Source organism: Anguilla anguilla, chromosome 5 (assembly GCF_013347855.1).
Source record: "Anguilla anguilla isolate fAngAng1 chromosome 5, fAngAng1.pri, whole genome shotgun sequence".
Classification (NCBI taxonomy): Eukaryota; Metazoa; Chordata; class Actinopteri; order Anguilliformes; family Anguillidae; genus Anguilla; species Anguilla anguilla.
This window is the reverse complement of record NC_049205.1, coordinates 3,899,088-3,921,107: the sequence shown is the minus strand read 5'-3', so window position 1 is coordinate 3,921,107 and position 22,020 is coordinate 3,899,088. Positions and strand designations below refer to the sequence as shown.

The following is a 22,020-nucleotide window of genomic DNA, read 5'->3' as shown; positions in this document are numbered from 1 at the left end:
ACTAAAAGACTCTGTGGAGCCAAGACCATGTGAGATCTTTGAAGACATACATTACAGAACCCGTTTAAACCAATAAGACCTTTGCATAATGCAATTTCTCTGGCTCTGATCCGGGAAACATTTTACTATATTGTCTCGGCGAACAAAATGTCGTCTTTCCAGAAGCTTCTGTGTACAGGGAAAAGCAATCTGTTCTCCAAAAGCAGTTAAATGCGCTATAAATGCACATCACAGTGAAAAGTGCTCTAGGCACTGAGAGGTTGGCCCAACTTTATTGAACACTGGAAAAAAGATAACATTTTCTTGTGAGCCTTTAAATGCCCAGTTTAGTGAACAGATAAAATGTACAGTAAAAGGTGAACTGTCTGAGCTTCACTGGATAAGTGCTTCTGCAAAAACAAATGGCTCACGTCAACTTGTTTTATACATGTGATTTCTCATCATAATATGCACCAGGGGAGGAGTTGTGGGCAGAGAGCATGCAAACTCCACTCAGAAAGGTCCCCGTCCGGGATTCAAACCTGGCTTGCTGTGGTGGTGACAACAGTGCTGTCCACTACTCCACCGCGCCGCCCCTAAAGCCTTAGTGATAGGAGTCCGTGAGAAGGACACGCCTTGTGCGGGGTGCAGATCCAAAGGGAGCTGAAGGACTGGAACCCAGCCAGAACAGAACCAGGGGTGTGTGAAAGTCAGGACGACACAGGATGGTTTTGGAACGGGGGTGGGTGGGGGTGTGGGTGGGGGGAAGGGGGGGGGGGGGTGGGTGTGACCTCTGCCTGGCGTGACTCACAAATTGGGGGGTTTCCTCCTGTGAATCCAGCCGATCGGTCTTCTCCCACACAGCCGTACAGTTACAGGACAGACCACGTTATTCATGTGCAATGGAGAGACATGGAAAAGTGCCAGAGCTTCGGGAGAATGGTTCTGCCCATTAAACATGATTTCTCTTCAAGTCTAATGTCTTCAGTCTGTCTGAAAGGGATGATTAACAGTTATTAAAGCATGAATAAATCACAATCCTTTGCAGTTCTGACAGCCTAATGTGAGCTTTTTAGAGCTTAAGTACAAGTAACAATGTAAAGGATTTTGTACTGTGCAGATGAGCCTTATTGGAAACACTTTGGTTTATAATGCGGTTATTAATACTTTATAAAGCAATAATAATGACATTACATGCCAATAAATAGCTTATTGATTTTAGAGACAGAGTTGTACATATGATGTATACTTTGGCAATGTTTGCCGATTTCTCTGTTGGCACCTTAACTTCCTTCCGAGTTATCATTTTATCATCATCATTTTATTTTGAGTAACCATCACAGATTCATTTAGTTTGAAACTAAATCAGGACTGACAGGGTAAGTTATGTTATTGTTTTTAGACAGCGATGTGAGAAGGCCTAAATCACTATGGCGACCACAGGACACTCGGGGTGGTGCCACAACCAGCACATCATGTCCAGCTGATAAGGGTAATTCCCTCTTTAGCTCTGTGTGACGGACACAGCATGCTGTAAAGCCCTGAGCCGGGTTTGTCCTTGCTATGGCTGTTCTCAAATTGCCCACAACATGCTTACAACTGGATAGTATCCCCATCCCTTTGAGGCAGTGCACAGAAACCTGTTGGCAGTGCCCCCCAAAAAAACAGTCTGTGTCAATGATTTTCTGGGAAAGATACCTCATCTACAGTATAGACCTGGGACCCAGTGGAATTATTTTAACATCAAACACACATAGGTAATTATCCTGTCTAAAGTAGACAACCAGTGAGAGGACATTGTGCGATATTCCTCATCCCCATACATTGCTTAATGCACTTTTAAATAAATAAATAAATTCCAAGTGATGTCTGATATAGAGAAAGAGGCCATGACCTGCTGGAAGAGCCTCCCGCGACGTAGTATGACAGCAGCGGGGAGAGGTGAAACTTGTGTGTCGACGAAAGCCGGGATGGTGTCAGAGCAGGCCCGAGTGGCCATCGCCGGAGACTTACTCAGCGGACGCGACGCGGCGCGAAGCGGCAGCCAATTTAGCGGGTTGCCATTTAGAGAGACGGAAAAGTGGAGCCACTAAAGGTTCCCGTGGCGGGAGGGACGGCAGACGTGTTCATTAGCGGCACTGCAGATGAGCTTCTCTGCGGCAGCTGCTGATCTGAAACGCATTTCCTGCATTGTGTGCGCTACAGTGGCCGGGTGGTGGGGGAAGGGTTTTGTGAAGAGCAAGATGATCTGAATTAGCATTGTGTGTGTGTGTGTGTGTGAATGTGTGTCCCCACAAGTCGCTATCGGTACATGCGTCCTAACGATGAGATAAGAACAAATGTGTGTATGTGTATGTGTGCTTGTTTGAGTGTCTGTGTGTGTGTGTGTTGGGGGGGGGGGGGGGGCACTGGGGACCGTTAATGCTATGCAAGTGTAACACAACTTACCCAATTAACAGTTAATTGAAACCTAATTATGGATCTAGCGGATGTCATGATTTGAACTGGCTTCTCTCCAACAGTACGCTAGGCTCCCGGTTACTTTGGTCAGAGTTTATTTTGACACAGAAAGTTTGTAGATTCAGACCCCTTAGGCAAGTCACCTAGAGAAGTTTGGTCAAGTCAATTTTCAGAGCATGCAAAAGCCTAGGACGATTGAGGACAACGGGTCCGTGTGGAATACCTTCCTCTGGCTTGCTTGGGTCCCTGTGCAGTACGGAATTGATGCTTGAACTGGCACCCATTAGACCGTGGCGCTTACATAAGATGTTTTGATAGCCTGAGCTTCGCTGCAGACTGTTTGTGGTCCTGAAACTGATCCCTGTGTTGTTTTGTGTTGCCGGGGCGTTTGACCAGAAGCCAGCAGTGTCAAGTGGACAACCTACGGCAAGATAATTTAGCGAAAACACTCGTTCCGTTTCAGACTTGGGTTCCTGAGTGTTTGCAAAATCCGAGAAGTCTGTAATCGATACCGTCAGGGCTTCCAGATTTAGAGGTCTCTCTTTGTATCACGGAGTCTGTTTAAATCCGCAGTTTTTCTCGCTTTTTAAATGAATGCTGGCAGTGATATCTGGAACAGTGTAGCTAGTCAGGGAATTGACATTCTAACCAGAGGCATGCAGGTTTGAATCTGGGCTGTCAGACAGCTTTTTGACCCTCAAGCAAGGGACTTCATCTGACCTGCTTCAGAACTCCGGGCCATGAAGATGGAAAATTAATATGCATGGGCATCTGCTAAATAAATGTGGTAATGAATCTGCTTAACCCTTTGAGGCAAACCTTCTAATGCTGATGTTAGAATCGCCACTGGTAACTGAAAGCAATGGAGTTCTAGAACCCTGGCTTAGAATTCTGAATAAAGAAACATTCCAAAAAAAAAAAAAAAGCTCTTAAACATCTCCTGTAGACAGTTGACACTCGTCATTTCTGCCTCAGACATTTACGATCCCGGCATATCTGAAGGTAAAAGCAAAAACAATGTAAACATAGCCCGTGTGTATACAATCATGGTCCGTGCTCTGATATAATGATACAGTATTATATATACATATGCTTTAAATAGGATATTTTTACAATTACTGCACAGCATCAGCTGTGGAATTTCGGGCCCAAATGTAGTTTCTGTAGTATATCGAGAATAGAATTTTGATCTGCACTGTACAACAGCTCTAGTGTGTATTTAGAGTCTCAGTAGACATATTGCATTGATGTTTCAAAACAGATATTTCAGCATACAATATTCAGAATTTGTTTTTTACTTCTAAAGCAAAGCAATGGCAAAGATTCCCTTTAATAACTTAATGCTTAACTTTTGCAATGGCAACACTGACACTAAACCTCCTATCTATCTGTACTCGGAAAGGATGTTCTGATCCTCTGATAGTACTCTGCCAACACAATTCCATAAACTACAAACTGTGTATTGATGCTGCGTGTATTTTTAAAAAATAGATTTGTGTTAAGAGACAGATAAGTTTTATAAATTAGATTTATTATTAAGTACTGACAGTACAAAACGTATTAAAATAATTAAAATTGGATCATATTGTTAGGTTTTAATTTGATTTGCAAAGCTAGAGGGAACTAAGCTACCTATCCTGGACATATAGTTCATGCAGTATTGATTATACAGCCACTCAAAGCAGAGCACTTGGAATATATGTCAATGATGAGGTGCACGTGCTGTGCTAAATCAATTATACATTCTGTTCCAGTAGACACATGATCTTCCACTCAGTGTTACTGTGACGTTATTGCAACTTGATAGCGTAGCTTGCTTCAGTGCTCTGAGAACTGTGCTGTATACGTCAGAGAGGAATTCCTCTGCCAAAACTTAAATGCCCCTGCAGGCAATCAGAGTTGTCATGTCACATCTCGCTTCTTCATTTGGGGCACTTGGGTTTACAATGAAGAATTTCAAATATCGAAAGTAAACCTGTGCTGTCTATGGTCCCATACCAGCATGACATGGATCTGTATGAAACACATAAACATATTTTGCAATTCAAATTACTGTACAATAGGTCAAGATCCTACAAGATCCTTTTTTAATGAATATGTCAGAATGTAGCTTAAGGCTTTAGACTTCATTTGAGATAATTTGATTTAATTAGGTGTGATGCCTTTAAGTCTGACCTTATTTTGCCTTTCTGCACACTAATCCAAAGGTCAATGGGACTTTCCAGAGGCTGAAAAAAGCCACAACCTACTAGAAATGGAATCTGTCATGAATATGTATGATTCATGACATTTTTAAAATGTTAGAATTGCACAGATTATGCATATATTACATGACACTTTCAGGAGTTTATTCACTGCATATAAAATTTTCTTTTTTTTTTATGTTCAAAGACGCAGTCCATAATTCAGGTGTGCTTGTCCGCTTGAGTTTTACAACGTAAATCTGTTTCCCCAGAAATGTGCTGTAACCTCGGAAGATATTTCTTTATTCCCAACTGAAGGCTAAACTTGAGGCCACATTGAAATTCTGATGCAAGGGTTGCTTGTGGTTTGACTTCAGTCGGGCCCAGTGTCCCAATAACAGGTCACCAGCTCAGTCTGTCAGTCTGTCCTCTCCTGTCTGTTGCTTGTTGCTCCACTACTGGTGTGGAAAAAGGGCAAGATGGTGTTATGTGTTACGGGGGGGGATACTGTTAGCTTGACAAAGATTCGATTACATGGTTAAGAGACAGATAATGGTGAATATTTAAACAGAGAGGGATCCCTAGTTAGCCAAGTAGCTTTAGGGTATAAATAGGCTAGAAAACCTAGATGACCTGGTAACAGTGTAGTGTATCCTTTATATTAATGACGCTAGAGTTGTATATCTCTCTGACTCCTCCTCTTCAGTCTTTGGAGATCTGTGTGAATCAACAGTATGAGACATCTGCAGAGAGAAGAGAACATTTTGTCTAGAAAACTACAGATACATCTGAAGACCTGTTGGGGATTTTATTTTATTTTTTTCAGCGAGAGCAGCATTCAGCTTTGTACTGTTTAACTGTGTTTTTCATATAAATGCATGTGCTTCACATTCATCATGTTCATTTAGCAGATTCTCTGACACAGAGTGGCTTGCAATAAGAAAGAACATAAGTGCATCCATCTAATTTATGTGCACAACATTGTTAGACCGGGCTTAAAACAATCCCATACCAACAAGCTCAAACCCCAATGAAACCCCAATAAAGTGCTTAATGTAATTTAACCCGTACCAACCAAGAATACAGAGTGTGGATGCACACAGCTACCATCCACACAAGACCCATAAATCATGTTATAACAATCCTAACGTAAATACAGGATGAATCATGCATATTTCACATTGCGTTGCACTGGCAGTATTGCCGTGCGTGTAATATTCAAATCCGTGAAACCACATGAAGCGTAATGCGGGGAGACCTACTGCAATTATGCTGAATATGCATTGGGGAAAATTATCTTGCATTGTTAAACATATAGCTGTCAATCCAGCGGATCAATGAGATTAACCAAGCTGAACATAAGTGTTGTGACACGCAAGGGCTGGTCTCCAAAAAAAAACGGTAGGGGTTGTGTTGTTCTGTTACGACCTGGTCTCATTCCCTGCTCTGACGCAGAAGGAATCCTTTGGTGTGAGACCACGTGGAGTGTTTAAAAAAAAAACACACCTGGATACTTAGAACACTCCCTTCAAAACGAGACACTGTGGAGCCAGCAATCCCATAGTGCTTTGCTCCATTCTGTTAAGAAACAAAGGCCTTGATCTTTTAAAAAAATTCAACATCGAGTAAGTCGTTTTTTAAAAGGGTCCAAATTAGAGATATTTTTAATTTACCATTCTCTGTACTTTAGGCCATGCTTCCAGGAAGTGTGTGACTATCATGGGCTGGTGATGGATGTTACTCTCCACCTTGACCAACTGGGTTGAGGGTCTTATACTGTACAAAAGAAGTTCAGCAGGAACTTTACATTTGAGCAGAGTGACAGCAATAAGCAGTGAAGTCATTGGAGAACAGCAGATCATTTGCATAGTGTTGTACAGAAAAAAGGGAATGCAATAAATGCAGGAAATACACAGATGGATGTTGAGCATTCTGCAGGAAGTTTATCTTTTCCCATCTGTGAGGTTCTTTGGGTTTTTTTGTTGGTTTCTTTACGTACATGTATTCATAAAGACATATGCTCACTGTGAATCTTTCTGTCTGTCTATCACATATCCAGTATGTATGTCTTTTACTAAATCACTATATTTTATGGGGCAAAAAAAGTTTACAAGGCAAAAAAAAAAACAAATAAAAAAAAGACATTAAATTTAGAGCATTACAACACTCTCAGAGATCTATATCAGCTGAGAAAACCCAAAAATTGGAATTTGCATGGAAACCATCATTGGCTCTTAACTGTGAACACTCATAATCTATCCATCAATATCCATCAAATGGCCCCCACGTGACTTACCTGCTCACTCCACCCCTCTCTCTTTCACTCTCTCACTCTGTTCCCTTCCACTCTTTTGCTTTCCTTTTTTGCTTTCTCCTACTTGTCTGCACAGTGGACAGACCTCTTACCACCTGGTTAATGACTGTTTGCTCCATTGTAATAAATGATTTTAAATGCCTGCAACTCCACCACATACTCTGGTTGAAAGCAGTGGGAAGTGCACATGCATTTAGAAATACACCATGGTGTTTCATCAACGTCCAAGATAATGTATTTAGTACATTACCCATAAAACTACTATCAGACCATGGAGCTGATATGATATTCCATTGTGTTTTCCATGCAATTAATGTTTTTTTTTTTCCATTAAAAATGAAGTAGGCACACTCAATAGCCCCTTCATAAGATGCCAGCAATGCGTGTCCCCAGGCAATTTGTTTTCATAAGAGGACTGTGTTGTGCTTTATTACCCCCTGTCCATATTGCCTGTCCATTTAAATCCATTAGGCTGCCAGCACTCTGTTTTTGATTGAATAACCCTTTTGAAGAGTAGGTTTTTTGGAATGTTTTTCAAAATTCTAAATCAGTGTTCTAGAACTCTTCATGGCTTTCACATGCCTGTGGTGATTGTAACATCAGCATTAGAATGTTCAGCTAAGAACGTTCTAATCACGTATTTGTGATCTCACACCCTAAAGGGTCAAGGGCACTAGATGCAAGCATTGTGGACAGAACTGAATGCTAGCATCATGTCTATTCTAGCTCTGTTTTCGTCCTCACAGACATCTCTGTATCTCATGAGTGGGCTGTCGCTATACACAAATTATGCAGGTAAGAGAGAATACAACCCACATACAGTCCAGCCCACTCCAGAGAACTGTAATGAAAGGACTGGATTGTTCAGTTGCAGTAAATTTTGTATTAAACAGCAGACAGGTGGTGGTGTAACGTAACACTTTGGAAGAGGGGGTAGTAAGCCAGAGCCAGCTGTGGCAATGTCGTTGTACCCTTGCCCAAGGAACTATCGCTTCAGTAAATATCCAGCTGTGTAAAGGGATTGTATGTAAAAAAAATATATAATGCTGTCGTTGAGATGCTGATGTGGTTATTTTCTCTTGCCTGTGGGTTTTGGTGTAAACATGGGTGTCACAACAGCATGTACAAGAATAAAAATCAAAAGGTTGACAGAGCAAGACGTGCACGTGTGATATTATGCAAACAAGGCTCAAGGTTGAAGGTCAGACCTGCAACATTGTTATGATAATGCGGACTTGATGCTTTTCCTGCATGGATGAGGTCATATTCCATTACCCATGATGCTCTTCTCTGGGCTGCTTCATCTCAGAAAGGGAAGTCGATAGTGCAGCAGACATGAGAATGTGTGATGCTCGCATTGGACCTAAAAGGCCGAATTATGTCCGGCTGGATCTGATTATCTTACATTTTCAGCCTAATTATGTAAAAAAAAAAAAGAAAAAAAAAACATTTTGGTCCACGTTCATAATTTCACCCTTTGTGTCACACGGGCTTCAACTTTCCATTGTTTGTATGGCAGACACAGTAAATCACTCTGTGGCAATTACATCATTAATGGCTTCGTGATTACATCATCGCATGAAATGAAATTAGATGTATTGACAAACTGATCTAATATAAGGGTGACCCCATGAGCTACTGGAGGAAGGGCTGCTGCGTGCATCGATTCACATGAGCTAGAGGCGGTAAGAGACAGAGTCTTTGTCCTGAGGGCACGTGCTCCTAATTGTGCTTTGATTTATAGCACCGTTTTATTTCAATTTCAGATAAAGAAAGGTCTGTTTTGATCAATGTGTGCGTTGAGGCGTTAGACGTGTCCGTCCGGCCAAATGTCAAAATCTGCCTCAGTTGTGCTCTCACAAGACAAGTGTGATGAATCACAAGATGACGCACCGGCCAGGGAATCAGCTGGTGGACTGTGAAGTTAGAAAATGTGGTGGGTTAAAAGGTGGCTTTCCAAATACGAGAAAAAGTAAAAAAAAACAATCTTAAACTTGTCTTTAATGATTCATTCATTCCCCCATGAGTGTCATCATAAGCACAGTGGTCAAAATAGCAAAACATAGATTTTAATGAATTTTTACACGAATTGTGTGTCTCATTAAAAGCAGCACACATTCCCACTTCCTGTGACAGTTATATGGTCACTTCCTGCTCTCGTCGTTTTGAGTATCCAAACGACCTCCTGCCATGTCTTCTGTATAAACACGCGTCACTCTCTTTTGACGTTTTACAAAGCCGTTGCAGCCGGGTGACGCTGTTTAATCACAGATTGCGGAGGTTGAGTACGATCGCGCATTCCTCCGGCTTATCGTAAATCCTCCTTTGGCTGGTGAGGACGACACGGCTTTGTTCACCTGAGCTTGCGGCTCCGCCCAGCTGTCAGAACCTTCCAGGTTTAAAAATGCATAGGTGTGCTACTGTTTCCGACTGTAAGCTACACCGGAGGGTTTACGCTTTCACTCTGGGCAGCGCAGAGTTTTTTTTTTTTTGTGTCAAGTCATCATATATATTTATGTGGACATACTGAAGACAGAAGGGAAATGATTGGCAGAGGGGTAGGGGGTGGGTGGGGGCCCCAACTGTCCCATGATTTAAACCCCCCACCCCAGTTCACAAGGTGAAACCAAACCCCCCAGCCACCACCCCCCCCCCCCCCTCCCCCCTCCCCCGGCAGATCTGTGATTGCCATGTGAACCCCCCTTCATGACCGCAATTCACCCCACCCTGGTTTACAATGGCTCCCACCCCCGTCCTTATTAAATATCGAGCTCCACCTATGAAGGGGAATCACACAAGATTTGAATGCAAAGGCTCACGTGCAATCAAACTGCAACACGTTTTTTGTCTTCATTGCCGAATGTCATCGCTCACATTTTTTCAGGAATCCCATGGTGGTGGCGGAAATCATTATTTGTTCTGTCGTGACAAAAGCGTCCCTTAACAAAAGCCTATTTTGGAAAGTTTTACTCACACCTGATTACTTACCTTGACTTGAACATGCAATTATGTCTTCAACAGCACTACGCCCAGAGGTGTGTTGGTGATGTAATTGACACCGATGCACCTCCGGGGCAAGGTTATGACGGCAGTGAAGAATGCTACTGTGCTACCAGAACGGTCCGTGAAAGTCACTGAAGCATACGCAGTCATACAGCGCTTTGGTGAAGCTAGCGGCTATAAGGCTTCCGTTTTTTTTTTTTGGCGGCTGGCTCGCATTCGCCAACTTTTTTGAACCAAAATAAAAGTAAATTCTGGTTGCACTTGTTGAAGAGGTTAAAGTTTTGATCGCAGCTGAGACCTCACGTTACATTAACAGAATTTAGAATTCATTTGTCCACCTGATGTCTGGCGTGACTTACAAAAACTGTGTTTGTAAAACTTTAGATCTCCACTTATTAAATAAAAAAACTATGAGTTATCAAACTATTTTGGGGGAAAAATGCATAATTTTTGAAACCTAAAAATTTTATTTTTTCATTTTCATAATTAATGATTTAAAAATTAAATATTATGGATTCTTCACACAAATTTGGTTGATATACTGTACCACCTTTGTCTGATTTTGAGCCAGGAAAAAAACCCCTGTTATACTTGCATATCACATTGAGTTTTGCATTAGATTATTCTAGACGAGGAAAAACTGGAATGGACAGTGCTCATTTGGATCTGCTCTTCATCACGGGAATGACTTAATGTGTGTGTGTATCCTGAGAATGTGTATTGTTCATTTAGCAGGAAAACAACCTCAGTAATATTCAATCTATCAACAGAAAAGTCCTCACAATCACTGAAAATCTTTCTGTTTCAGCCCCAGCGCTGTTCTGGCGCTTATAATGTGATTGGACAAAGCACTCCGAGCTTTTCAGAGCTGCAGGACTTGTACCGTGTGTATAAGTGTCTGTGCTGAGAGTGCCCTCTGTTGGCCAAATTTGGGTGTTGGTGTTGGTAAAGTTCAACAAACCTATGTAATTTTTTGATTAAACACTTAGAACTCTATACCAGTGTTTTTAAGGATATGTAACATGTAAGATTAGCAAAGAAACTCAAGGTATCACTTTACAGCTCCACTTCATGAAACAAGATAAAACAGACAGCACATATATGAAGATGATAGAGTGAACTTTTCATATTGCTAGAAAGTTCTGACATTAAATTTATTTATAATAATGCAATATTGCTTGACAACATACACTGTTTTGGTTATGCTACACAGGCTGAACAATGAGCACTCTGGTTAGTCTCATGAATAATTTGTCTGGCATGTAATTCAGGGTGTTAGCATTATCTAGCAAACAAAATAATACAACATATTTCAATAGGAACATTAATCTGTGACACAGGGCGTGAGAAACTACATCGAGTAACCACTTCAAAAACCGCAGATAAAATATTCTTCTTCTTCTTTATCGTCTTCTTCAAGGGTCACCATTAAAATACATGACAGATCAATGGACGTTTAGCTGTAATGCTGAGAAGTGCCATGCAGTTTTGCAGACACTCACATGGGGGTGACAAAATCCAGCACATACATGCGCATGCACATGCATGCAATGCAGACATACTAAAATGGAGCTTCGGGAGTTCTTGTCCACTCGAGAAGGCAACTTCCTGTTGAAAATGGCCCTTTGAGACATCCCAATAGGGAAATTTATTTTGAATTCTGCCATGTTACATGTGATGCTTGCAGTCATCCTTAACTTCATATTGTGAATACTGGGTTAGGGAGCTGGGATTGCAACTTCAAAGCTGGGAGTTGGATTCCCAGGTAGGATGTTGCTGTGGAACCCTTCAGCTAGGTAACAAACCTAAATTGCAACAGTATATATCCAGCTTTGTACTGTAAATGCGTTGTTAGTAAAATAATGTATGCTCTGTAAATAGCTTTATTATTATTATTATTATTATTTAATACTGCAGAAATATAAGTGATACTGAGTTACTAACACAGGAACAAATAAATGCATATACTCAGAATAATTTGTGCTGGCCTATTGAGCAAATATATTTTTAACTGTGAGTCATAACTTTAATTGGCACAGAGAAAAATGAATGTATCTGTGTAGTTTCCTTTGTGGGAGTCTATATCACTAAATGTGGTTCTCACGGTTTGACGCATGCAATGGATCTAAGATAATTTTTAATTAATTAAAACATTTTTTTTTTTTAAATACAAAAAAAGCCCTCAGGATATGAAATCTATGTTCATGAGATGCGAGTATTTGAAATATGAGCAGTACTCACACAAGCAAAAACCACCCTCTGTCCTTTTCATCTCTCTTAATCACTGAACCGCCAAGACAAATATACGTTCGCTTGGTTATGCGCGAACATGCAATGAAACAAACAAAACTGACCAGACTGGAAAAGCAGGAGGCATACAAGGGCTCTCACAACTAAGCTGCCGTTGAAACAGTAGCTTGTGTAATCCAACAGGTATGGGTGAACTTCAGAAAACTATCAGAGAAGTGACAACTGAAAACTGCAGGCGCTTTACGTGGCATAACTGCCGACACACTTTACGAGAAGTAGCTTTCCTCGTGTTTCTTTTTTTTGTGTGCGTTGGGTATACATTTGCCCATAATATAATTTATCCAACAGAGAGTTTTTGAGGAGATTTCTCAGCACTGACAGCAGATAAATTAGTAGAAAGACAGACTCTCACAGAAACAGATACTCAAATACTTCCCTAAAATATGGTAAATGGACTGCATTTATATAGCGCTTTTATCCAAAGCACTTTACAATTGATGCCTCTCATTCACCCATTCACACACACACACACACACACACACACACAAACACCAATGGTGAAAGGCTCCCATGCAAGGTACCAATCAGCTCGTTGGGAGCAATTAGGGGTTAGGTGTCTTGCTCTGGGACACTTCGACACGGCCAGGGCGGGGGATTGAACTGGCAACCCTCCGACTGCCAGACAAACGCTCTTACCTCCTGAGCTATATCGCCCCATGTACTGACAGAAAATGGAGCAGACCAACATGTGCATGTCAGAACTGCGCTGGATAAAGGCGTTAATGGACGTTACAGCGAATATAACTCAGGAGGTAAGAGCGGTTGTCTTTTGCAGGAACGCCCTGCTTCACACTCATATACATTCACACCTGGGAGCTGCCCAGTACAACCACAATCCTCTATTGTTGGCCACTGAGCAGCTCCACTGGAGGGAAATCAGGGGTTGATTAGGTGGCAAGTTTTCGTGAGAGCCAGATCTGGGATTTTGGCCAGGACACCCCGGGGAACCCCCTACTCTTTGCGAATAGTGTCATGGGATCTCTAATGACCACAGTGAATCAGGACCTCGGTTTGACGTCTCATCCGAAAGACGGCATCTCCTACAGCACAGTGTCCCCGTCACTGCACTGGGGCATTGGGGTTTATTTGACCAGCCCCCTGCTGGCCCACCAACACCACTTCCAGCAGCAACTCAGTATTCTCTGGTGGTCTCTCATCCAAGTACTAACCTGCTTAGCTTCAACCAGTCGGCAAGAGCAGATTGGTATGGCTGCCGGACCAAGAGCATCATCTCACATTAAACATGGAGATTAAGTAAAACCTCAGGACTCTCAGGAGTTTCCTGTCTGTTAAACACTGAAAACAAACAAACAAAAAATGCCTGGCTGAGAAAAACCTTCTCTGCAGACCTGATCATTGATGAGACTTTTCCTTGCTCCACCATCACCATGCAATTCCAGCATGGATGGATCAATTAAATAACTGGATCAATTAAGAAAACTTAATGCAAACAGTGAGACACATGAAGACTCTTGTACACTATTTTTCCAATTGTGTGTATGTGAGTGTGTGTTTGTGTGTGTGCTTGTGCATGTGTGTGTGTGCATTTGCGTGTGCTTGTGTGTATGTGTACGTGTGTGTGTGTGTGTGTGTGTGTGTGTGTGTGTGTGTGTCTGTGTATGTGTGCGTATGTAGGTGTGTGTGCCTGTATATGCACATATGCATGTATTTCTGCCTGTCCATCATGTGTGTTTCGCCTTTAGGGAGGCTTTGTGTCTCTGGGTCCCTCCTGCAGGCGTCTGTGATCCTGCTGCCTAATTATCTGACACTGAGAAACAGGGGTGATAATTGCCGCACGTCAGGGATAATTGGCTTCATCATCAATCGCAGGTCTTTGACAGTGACAAACAATGTGCCGCACAAGCCCAGCAAGCTGCATGTGGCCCTGTAACACAACCCCTGCAGCACCTAACAATCACTCACGCAGAGAGAGAGAGAGAGAGTGTGTGTGTGTGTGTGTGTGTGTGTGTGCGCGTGAGAAAGAGAGTTAGAGAGTCTGGGAAAATACTTTATATAAATTACAGCATTGTGTACGCAGTCATGTGTATCTTGTGGTCATTCAGAGAGTTCTTTGTACTCGTCCTCAAAAATGTATGCTATGCATCCACAAGGAACAGTATTTGCATAAATCGTGAAGGCAGTGTGCATTCTATGACGTGACAGATGCTTGGAAACCAGGAAGGATGGTGGAATCGTTAGAAGAGATCTGCCCCCTAGTGGATATACCTTTTAAAACCTCCAGTCATACCAAAAGTATGCAGATGTATATGTGGAAAAATGTTGCTTTGGACGCAACGTGTACACGTAGAATGATAAAAATGATAAGTATGTTTTCAGCCTTTGGTTTGTAAATGTTTCCAATCGGTGCTGTTGCTCTTCTCAACAAAACAGAATGACCTGTTCCAAATTCTATTTGGAAAATGGTCCTGTTCTGTCAGGGCCACTGTCATCAAGTAGAACTTTATTGACAATAAAGGCAATACAGTTATGTTTGGCGGTATGGCTCTGTTCTGGAGCTCTCCCGCCAACCACGCAGCCCGCGTGGATAAGGCCGGGAGGCCAGCAGCCAAACCCCCCTCTAGAGGGGTACACACAGAACAGATCCAGCAGCAAAGCAGTTTTTAACACATAGGAATGGAACAAATGCAATTTCTTAACACATAAGGATGGAGAATGCAAATTCTTGACGCATGGGGAAGGAGCTGGGGTGGTGGAGGGGATTTACGAAGCAACGTGCAGCGCTTGCATGCAGGAGGAGCAGCCGAATGAGTAGAGGGAGGCTGTTTAAGTAGACCGCCCTGTTAGTGAATGTACTGTGATAGGCTAACATCACTCAGCTGAGCCCTCAGCTGATTCGGCCGGAGCGCTTGACTCTCGTGACCTGCCAGAACTACGCGATGCTCCATTTTTGGTTGCACCATCACCACTATTAATAATTAAAATATCCAATAGTTGATTTTAAAAAGCTAAACACAGGTGCACTCAAAGGTATAAAAAAATATAAACACTGAAAGCTGAATTTCAGCTTGATCCAGGTGTACTTTGTATAAGACTGCTAAGTTGTTAGAAGTGTGAAGTTAGAGTAGATTAGTCGAGAAATCCATTACCTTCTCTACCTTCTATAATTTATTCTGCAGTCTGATACAATCAATATGTCCACTGTCACATTTCAGTAGGAATGGATAAGGTAACCTACGGATAAGGTCTGAATATAATGAATGGATAAGGTAGTCTGTGGATAAGTTCAGACTGTAAAGCTTTGTAGAATGAAATACCGTAGAATGCATTTGGGAAAACGTTGTGCGCGTCAGGATAGCGACCGTAAGGGCAAGGATGTTGAAACCCTTCAGCGGGCTCGAAGATAACGATCACGGCCCCGGCTTTCTGTTTGGGCCCTGAAGATAAGGCTTCCGCAGCCGGCTCCGTTTACCTGTCCTGTCACGTCTAGCCCGCGCCACAAAGGCATGCTAACTCCCCGTCCGGGCCGCGAAAAATCTATTTTTAGAACGTGCCCAGCTGCCACAAATAAAATGGCAACCGATACCCCTCCAGGTTTGGTGGACAAAGACGAGCCCTCGGCAGAGGTCGTTGCCATGGTGAGTCTCAACGCCCCCCCCCCCCCCCCCCCCCCGTGACCTTTATGGGGGGACGGAGCAGGAGAGAAGACTATTCATTCACCTTTACGAATTCAGAGAGTTTGTGAACCCTCCATTGACAAAACCAGCGGCAGCCTACCCCACAGATAAACCTACATTTGGTGAGCAGCCGCTGATAATAGCTCCAATTCGCCAAATTTTTCAAGCGTCAGTCCTTCACCTCAGCGCACTCAAAAAACTTTTTGTTACTGTTACCCTGGTTAAAATATGTTGACATTGTGCAAATAATGCATAAAATAAGATGTCCATTTGAAGCTACAGATGGACAATGGCAACACATAACTCCCGAAAGTCACAAGGTCGATCAGGCTGCGCTAGACTTTCTACACACAGCAGCCAGACCTGAACAGTCATTCACATTTAGCTGTTTATGCGAGAAAGGCTAACAATGCGTTAGCAGTGCTATGTTGCTTTCAAAGTGGGGGAGAAGCTTGCATCATGGCACACACACACACACACACACACACACACACGTGCACACATACACACACACACATGCACACATACACACACACACATGCACACACACATGCACACATACACACACACACACGCACACACACACACACACACACACACGCACACACACACACACATGCACACACACACACACACACACATGCACACACACCCACACAAGGCAGTGCTTTTTCCCTTATCTACTGAAAAAAAATCTCTGTTGAAATAATACATTCAGTATGTGACATACAGTACCTTTCAGACAGACATCTCCTATGTGTGTGTGTTTCTGTGCGTGTGTGAGTGTGTGTTTGTGTGTTTGTGTGCGTGTGTGTGTCAGGGGAAGTGGGTAGGCGCTCTTTGTGTTTTTGCTTTGAGATCGAATCTTGACTAAAAAAAAAACCGACAGCTCCTGTCTCGGAGAACGCTGGTCTGGAGCTAAAGAGTGCATCTTGCATTCCATTCCTGGCACTCCATTGCTACAGCAGTCTACTGTGTGCCCACACTTGTTCTTCTCCCCAATGCGGTCGCAAGAACACTCCGAAGTGTATCGATAAATCGGTCGGTCCGGCTGAGCACCATTTACAGTACGGATGTCACGCTGCACTTCACAGCGAACATTTTCCAGGGGGAATCAAAGAAACACGAAAAAACCATTTGAGCCCGAAAGGTTGAAAAACTGGAAGCTGATAAAGGATGACAATGCTTTAAAGGAAAACTCTTCAGGGAATTAAAGAAAAATGAAAAAGAGCAGAGAATGCTACTTTTAGAAGTCTTATTTGGTTCTTACTTCAGAATGTCGCTCTTTTGTTGTTATTCACGCGTAGAGAGCCTAGGTCTTTGCTTACAAAAGCAAACTGAAAACTCAAGAGGCATATGCCATATTACTGTAATTAGAGAACAAAAAGCAAGCATGATAACAGAATTGTCCTTCAAGCCTCCCTGTTTGTGCCTTAGATACTTGGCTCATAAACACTGCCAAACCATCCATGGTTGGACCACGGTTCACAGAAATGTCAGTTTTAAAAAGCCTGTCTCCCCCCCTTCCCCACAGGAACTCGTGTTTTCATCCAGGAAGTCCCTTCGGCACACTCTCTCTCTCTCTATCTCTCTCTCTCTCTCTCGAATAAAAGTGTCACGATGAGCAGCCTCCGCTCCTCCGAGCCCGTGTGACCTCGCGGGCGACATTTTGTGACACTCCCCAGTCGCCCCGCTCCGACGTGGGCGTGGAACCCAGGGAATGGCCGTATGGTGTTCCTAATTACCCGCTCATAAGCCCAATTACCCTCATTTAATTACCCTCATTACCGCCTCGGTTTGACACCGTCGTTGTGAGTGGTAACCTGTTGCTGAGGATATAGGAGTTCTCCAGATTTGTGCGTTTGTGGAAAACCTTCACACTTTGAGAAAGGAGTTGACCCCCATACCCAGATTTCAGCCCCCACCCCCCCACCCCAAACACATTCTCCTTATTTATTGAATATATTAGTATACAAAGATATTTGGGTAGACGTTGAGAACAATGTGTAAAACAGTGTGTTATGCCTACACATATCCAGAGGAAAGAAACATAAACAGAAACATTAAAAAAGTATAAGTTTGTATAAAAATATATATGTGAAATAAAATGCAGGAAAAGAAAAAGACAGAAGTAAATAAAGTTATGCATTGTTCAGGTTTTGTATTTCTCGTAGTGATTCAGTATTTTCATATTTTCTTTGTCTTTTGGTAATGTGATGGGATTTGATTTCTAAAATGAATGGCAGGAGATTTGATGGGGAGTTAGAGAATTTTTGTTTGTGAATAAAGTATTTTGGTTGTAAATTCATAAATTTACTTACATAGTCAAGTGGCTTGTTGTCAGGTTTACCATAGTAGCATATAACATCTTTTAGATTAAGAGTGTAAGTTATATCCACCTTTTCAAAACTATAAAAAACATAAGAACCTAGCTCTCTCCAGAATAATTTATTTATGTCACATTTAAAAAATGGATGATGGTTTCATCTGTTTGGTTGTAAATGGTGCAAGAGCTATCGATATCAATAAATTTTAAAATGGTGGAGTTGACAGGGTATATGGTGTGTAATAAATTAAAGTTTTGTTATTTTGTTTCATTCGAAATGCGATATTTCAGAAGCAAGCCTTTCTCCATACAATTTCATCAATATAAGACCAATAGAATTTCCCTCTTGATACAATTTTGCTCCTTCTTTGCGATACTTTGCTTATTTACCTGTTTGTTATTGCACTATGGTGGCACTAGTGTTAACTCTTGAAAAGTGAACAGCGCTGTCACCTCACAGCAAGAAGGCACAAAACCGAGGTTGCATGTTCTCCCTGCGCATGCGTGGGTTTCCCTCGGGTAGTTTGGTTTCCGCCCACAATCCAAAAACATGTAGGGGGGCGGGGGGGAAGGGGGGGCGGACTGGGGGGGTTGGGGGTTGCATTTACAGGGCGTTTGCTGCTCACTGAACCCACCCTGCCGTATAAATAACGGTAAATAAATAATGATTGCGGTGAGTCAGGACCTCGGTTTAGCGTCTCGGCTCGAAGGACAGCTCCTTCAAGAGCACAGTGTCCCCATCGCGGTGCAGGGGGCATTGGATTTCCGCTCGCTCCCGCTTAGTTTCAGTAGTTTGGGACGGGTGCTACCACTGGTGCTCAGGCTGCCGGTGTGCCTGATGAAATGCAAATTGCAGTTTAGAATGTTTACAAACAAATGTGTTCCCTATTCTCAGCCCATTATTATTTCAGTATGATTATGAGTCATTTTGGGTGTTGCATTATTCATTTAATATACACATTCATCACCACAACTGACCCTTCTGTATGGGCACTGTACTGTACGTTATAGTGCAGTACATTATTTGCTTATTTTCATATTAATGGGAATCGATAAGTTTCACATCTCCTGTGAATGGCAGGTCCCTTATACAAACCATCTGCGTGCAAGACGGCGCCCTCGTCTTTCTAAGTAATAAAGCAAGATGGAGTCCCCCACAGGAGTTAATCATGTCTTTCCTTCATGAAAAAGATGAAATACCTCATCGCGCTCACCCCTGTGGGCCTCCTCCTTCGTTACAGCATCTGCATCCACATTTTCGCTATTTTTTGTCATAAGCATCTGCTTCTACATATAATTCTGAGGGAGGCTGATGTCCATAGCAAATATTTTGTCTAGGTGACAGTCAACATCCAGCTGGTGTGCAGTTAATCAAACAGCACTGGGTGTTTGGCGCGTATCAATACCAGCCCCCCTGTGTGACGCTGTATCCTAGTTTATCATGGGCCACATCAGCTGTGATCTTGGTTTATGTTGACGGTTGTCGTTCACAGCAGTTTAAAGTTTCATACGCGGGGCTTATTTCGGTGTTTCCTGTATTAGGTTCTTCTCAGGAGCTGCGACGCGTGTCATCGGATCCTCGCGATTTTTGTCCGGAGAGCGCCGAGATGTAATGCTGTACCCGCACCGCTGTCTTGTCCCGGCCCGGAAATTCGGTTATGAAATATGAAATATGAACGAATATGAAAATTTTGGGTCTTTATTGATACTCTAAAGTCAGATTTATTTTGCCTTTAATTCTCGCTAATCAAACTGTGATTTTTGTCTTTTCCTGATAAGTGAATTCCTTGTCATCAAGGATGATTGTAGCCAAAACAAAATTAGTGTAATTTATAAAATCTTTGGCCCCGTTTCAACGTTAGTGGTAGGGTTACATTACAATCAGATGTTCTTGTTTTTACGGTCATGTTTGTCCTTTGAGAATTGAACATAAATTTGTATTTAGACATGCACATGCCTTCCCATTAGTTGTTTCAAGTGTTTTTTCAAGACAATTAGGTTGACAACTTTTTCTATTTTGGAGACACCAATTCCCTAACAATTTCCAAAAATAATTTCCTACACAATTCTGTTCTCTGACACCACTGTGTGGGGCACAGAAAGAGCATGGAAATTAACAGAATCCCTTATAGAACTCAAAGAAAAAAGCAATTCAAGCTAAGCTTCACCAATGCTTGCTGCTGCTACTGTTGCCGCTCTTGGTGCAAAAAATAGGACTTTACAATCAAGATGGCACACTGTTTTTTAATCAATGTGCAGTGCTGTGCAGTCTCAGTACTGTGGCCAGTCACCTAAAATTTACCCTGATGTGTTAATTATCAGATAATTAATGTGGCTTTTTAAGACTTCAATGTGCTACGATACAAAAAACCAATAATCTCGAGATCTGAAGAATATGACTATAATGTAAAAATCCTAAATCGTGTATTCTAAGGCAACCATTTCAAGTTTTTGAAATAATGCATCTCTGTTTCTTTCAATTTCTTCCTCGGCCGCAAAACAAAAAACATCAGGATGGTGAAAATCTTCCATGGTGTTATTTTTACTCGTGTCACATTCATGCATTCAGCGGATGCTCTACAGCAGGGATGTCTACTCTTATCCAAAAAGTGACGGTGCGGGTGCAAGGTTTTAGTTTTTTTTTTTTCTAGTAAATTACATTTCAGTAAATGTGCGCGGTCGGGATAAATCCAGCCTTCATTGCAACTCGTGGCATACCGCGTGAGAGAAAAGGTTTTACGTTTATTGTTTTTCTTATGTTTCCATGGCGACGCCTGTGCGCGCTCAGACACACGGCGGTATGGCGTACAGCCCCTGGGCGCTAGGCGCGGGATTAGCGCTCTCCGGCTTTCCCGCTGCTCATCAAGAGCCGAGCCAGACGGTCGTCGGAGGTCCCGTTGCCCCGGCAACCAGCCGCCTTCAGCGGATGGCATGCGTGCGCCGCTTTTGGGGGGGGGGGGGAGAGTTTGGGAAAGGGGCGTCGAGAGGTGTGGGACTGAAACGCAAACCCCTGTGGGGCAAGCCCTTTTCCCCCAAAAGCGGGGTCGCTCGTTTGTCCTTCCGGGGAAAGGAAAGATAAGATGCAGATGGCGATGGCTCTCTAGAGGTCAGAAGTTTATCACTTTGCTGCCTCTGGCCTTCAGAGGTAAGTACAGGACAGACGCCCTCCCTCTCCCTCTGCTGCCTCTTTTCCCACCCTACCCCACCTCTCTTTCTCTCTCTGTCTGTCTCTCTCTCTCTCTCTCTCTGTTTCTCTCTCTCTGTCTGTCTCTCTCTCTCGCAGTCTCTCTGTCTCTCTCTCTCTCTCTCTTTCTCTGTCTGTCTCTCTCTCTTGCACTCTCTCTCTTCCTCTCTCTCTGTCTCTCTCTCTCTCCCCTCAGTCTCCTCGTTCTTTGAGAGGTCGCCGGCGTTGATGTTTTAAGTCGGACCGCCCGAAGGGCGCCTTCTCTCGGCTGTGAGCACAGTGCCATGACACTAACTCCAGCTCGTCATGAACTTTGAGGGGCTCGAGATGATCGCGGTGCTGGTGGTGGTCGCGGTCGTGGTGAAGGTTCTGGAGCAGTTTGGGTTCCTGGAAGGGATCACCGACGGTAAGAAAGGGGTGGGGGGGGGGGGGGCGAAGTGGGGGGTGTGGCGGCACTCCCTAATAACTTACAACTGCTTTAAATTATCATATACAGGGATCAGAATTCTTGTGCCAATCTACTTGCTGCAAACTGGAAGGAATTGATTTGCGTTCTAAAACTGCAATCCTGAGGTCTGATGTAAAGCAATTAATGATCCATAATGGAAATGTCTATAATATTGTGG

The 22,020-nt window shown here is 42.9% G+C and overlaps 1 protein-coding gene across 3 annotated transcripts in view; it reads left to right on the top strand.

The window, feature by feature from the left end:
• The window catches only part of LOC118228298 (Kv channel-interacting protein 4-like), a 50,557-nt gene that overhangs the window by 7,531 nt on the left and 21,006 nt on the right, over positions 1-22,020 (top strand). For 2 of the 3 annotated variants that reach the window (XR_004765445.1, XM_035419728.1), the window contains exon 1: positions 21,631-21,800. The exons of the other annotated variant lie outside the window; for it this stretch is intronic. Coding sequence is in view for 1 of the 2 variants with exons in the window: in XM_035419728.1 (XP_035275619.1) it covers positions 21,701-21,800 (100 nt within the window). In the remaining variant the exon portion in view is untranslated. Of the gene's footprint in view, positions 1-21,630; positions 21,801-22,020 lie in introns of those variants that run through there. 3 annotated transcript variants of the gene reach the window in all.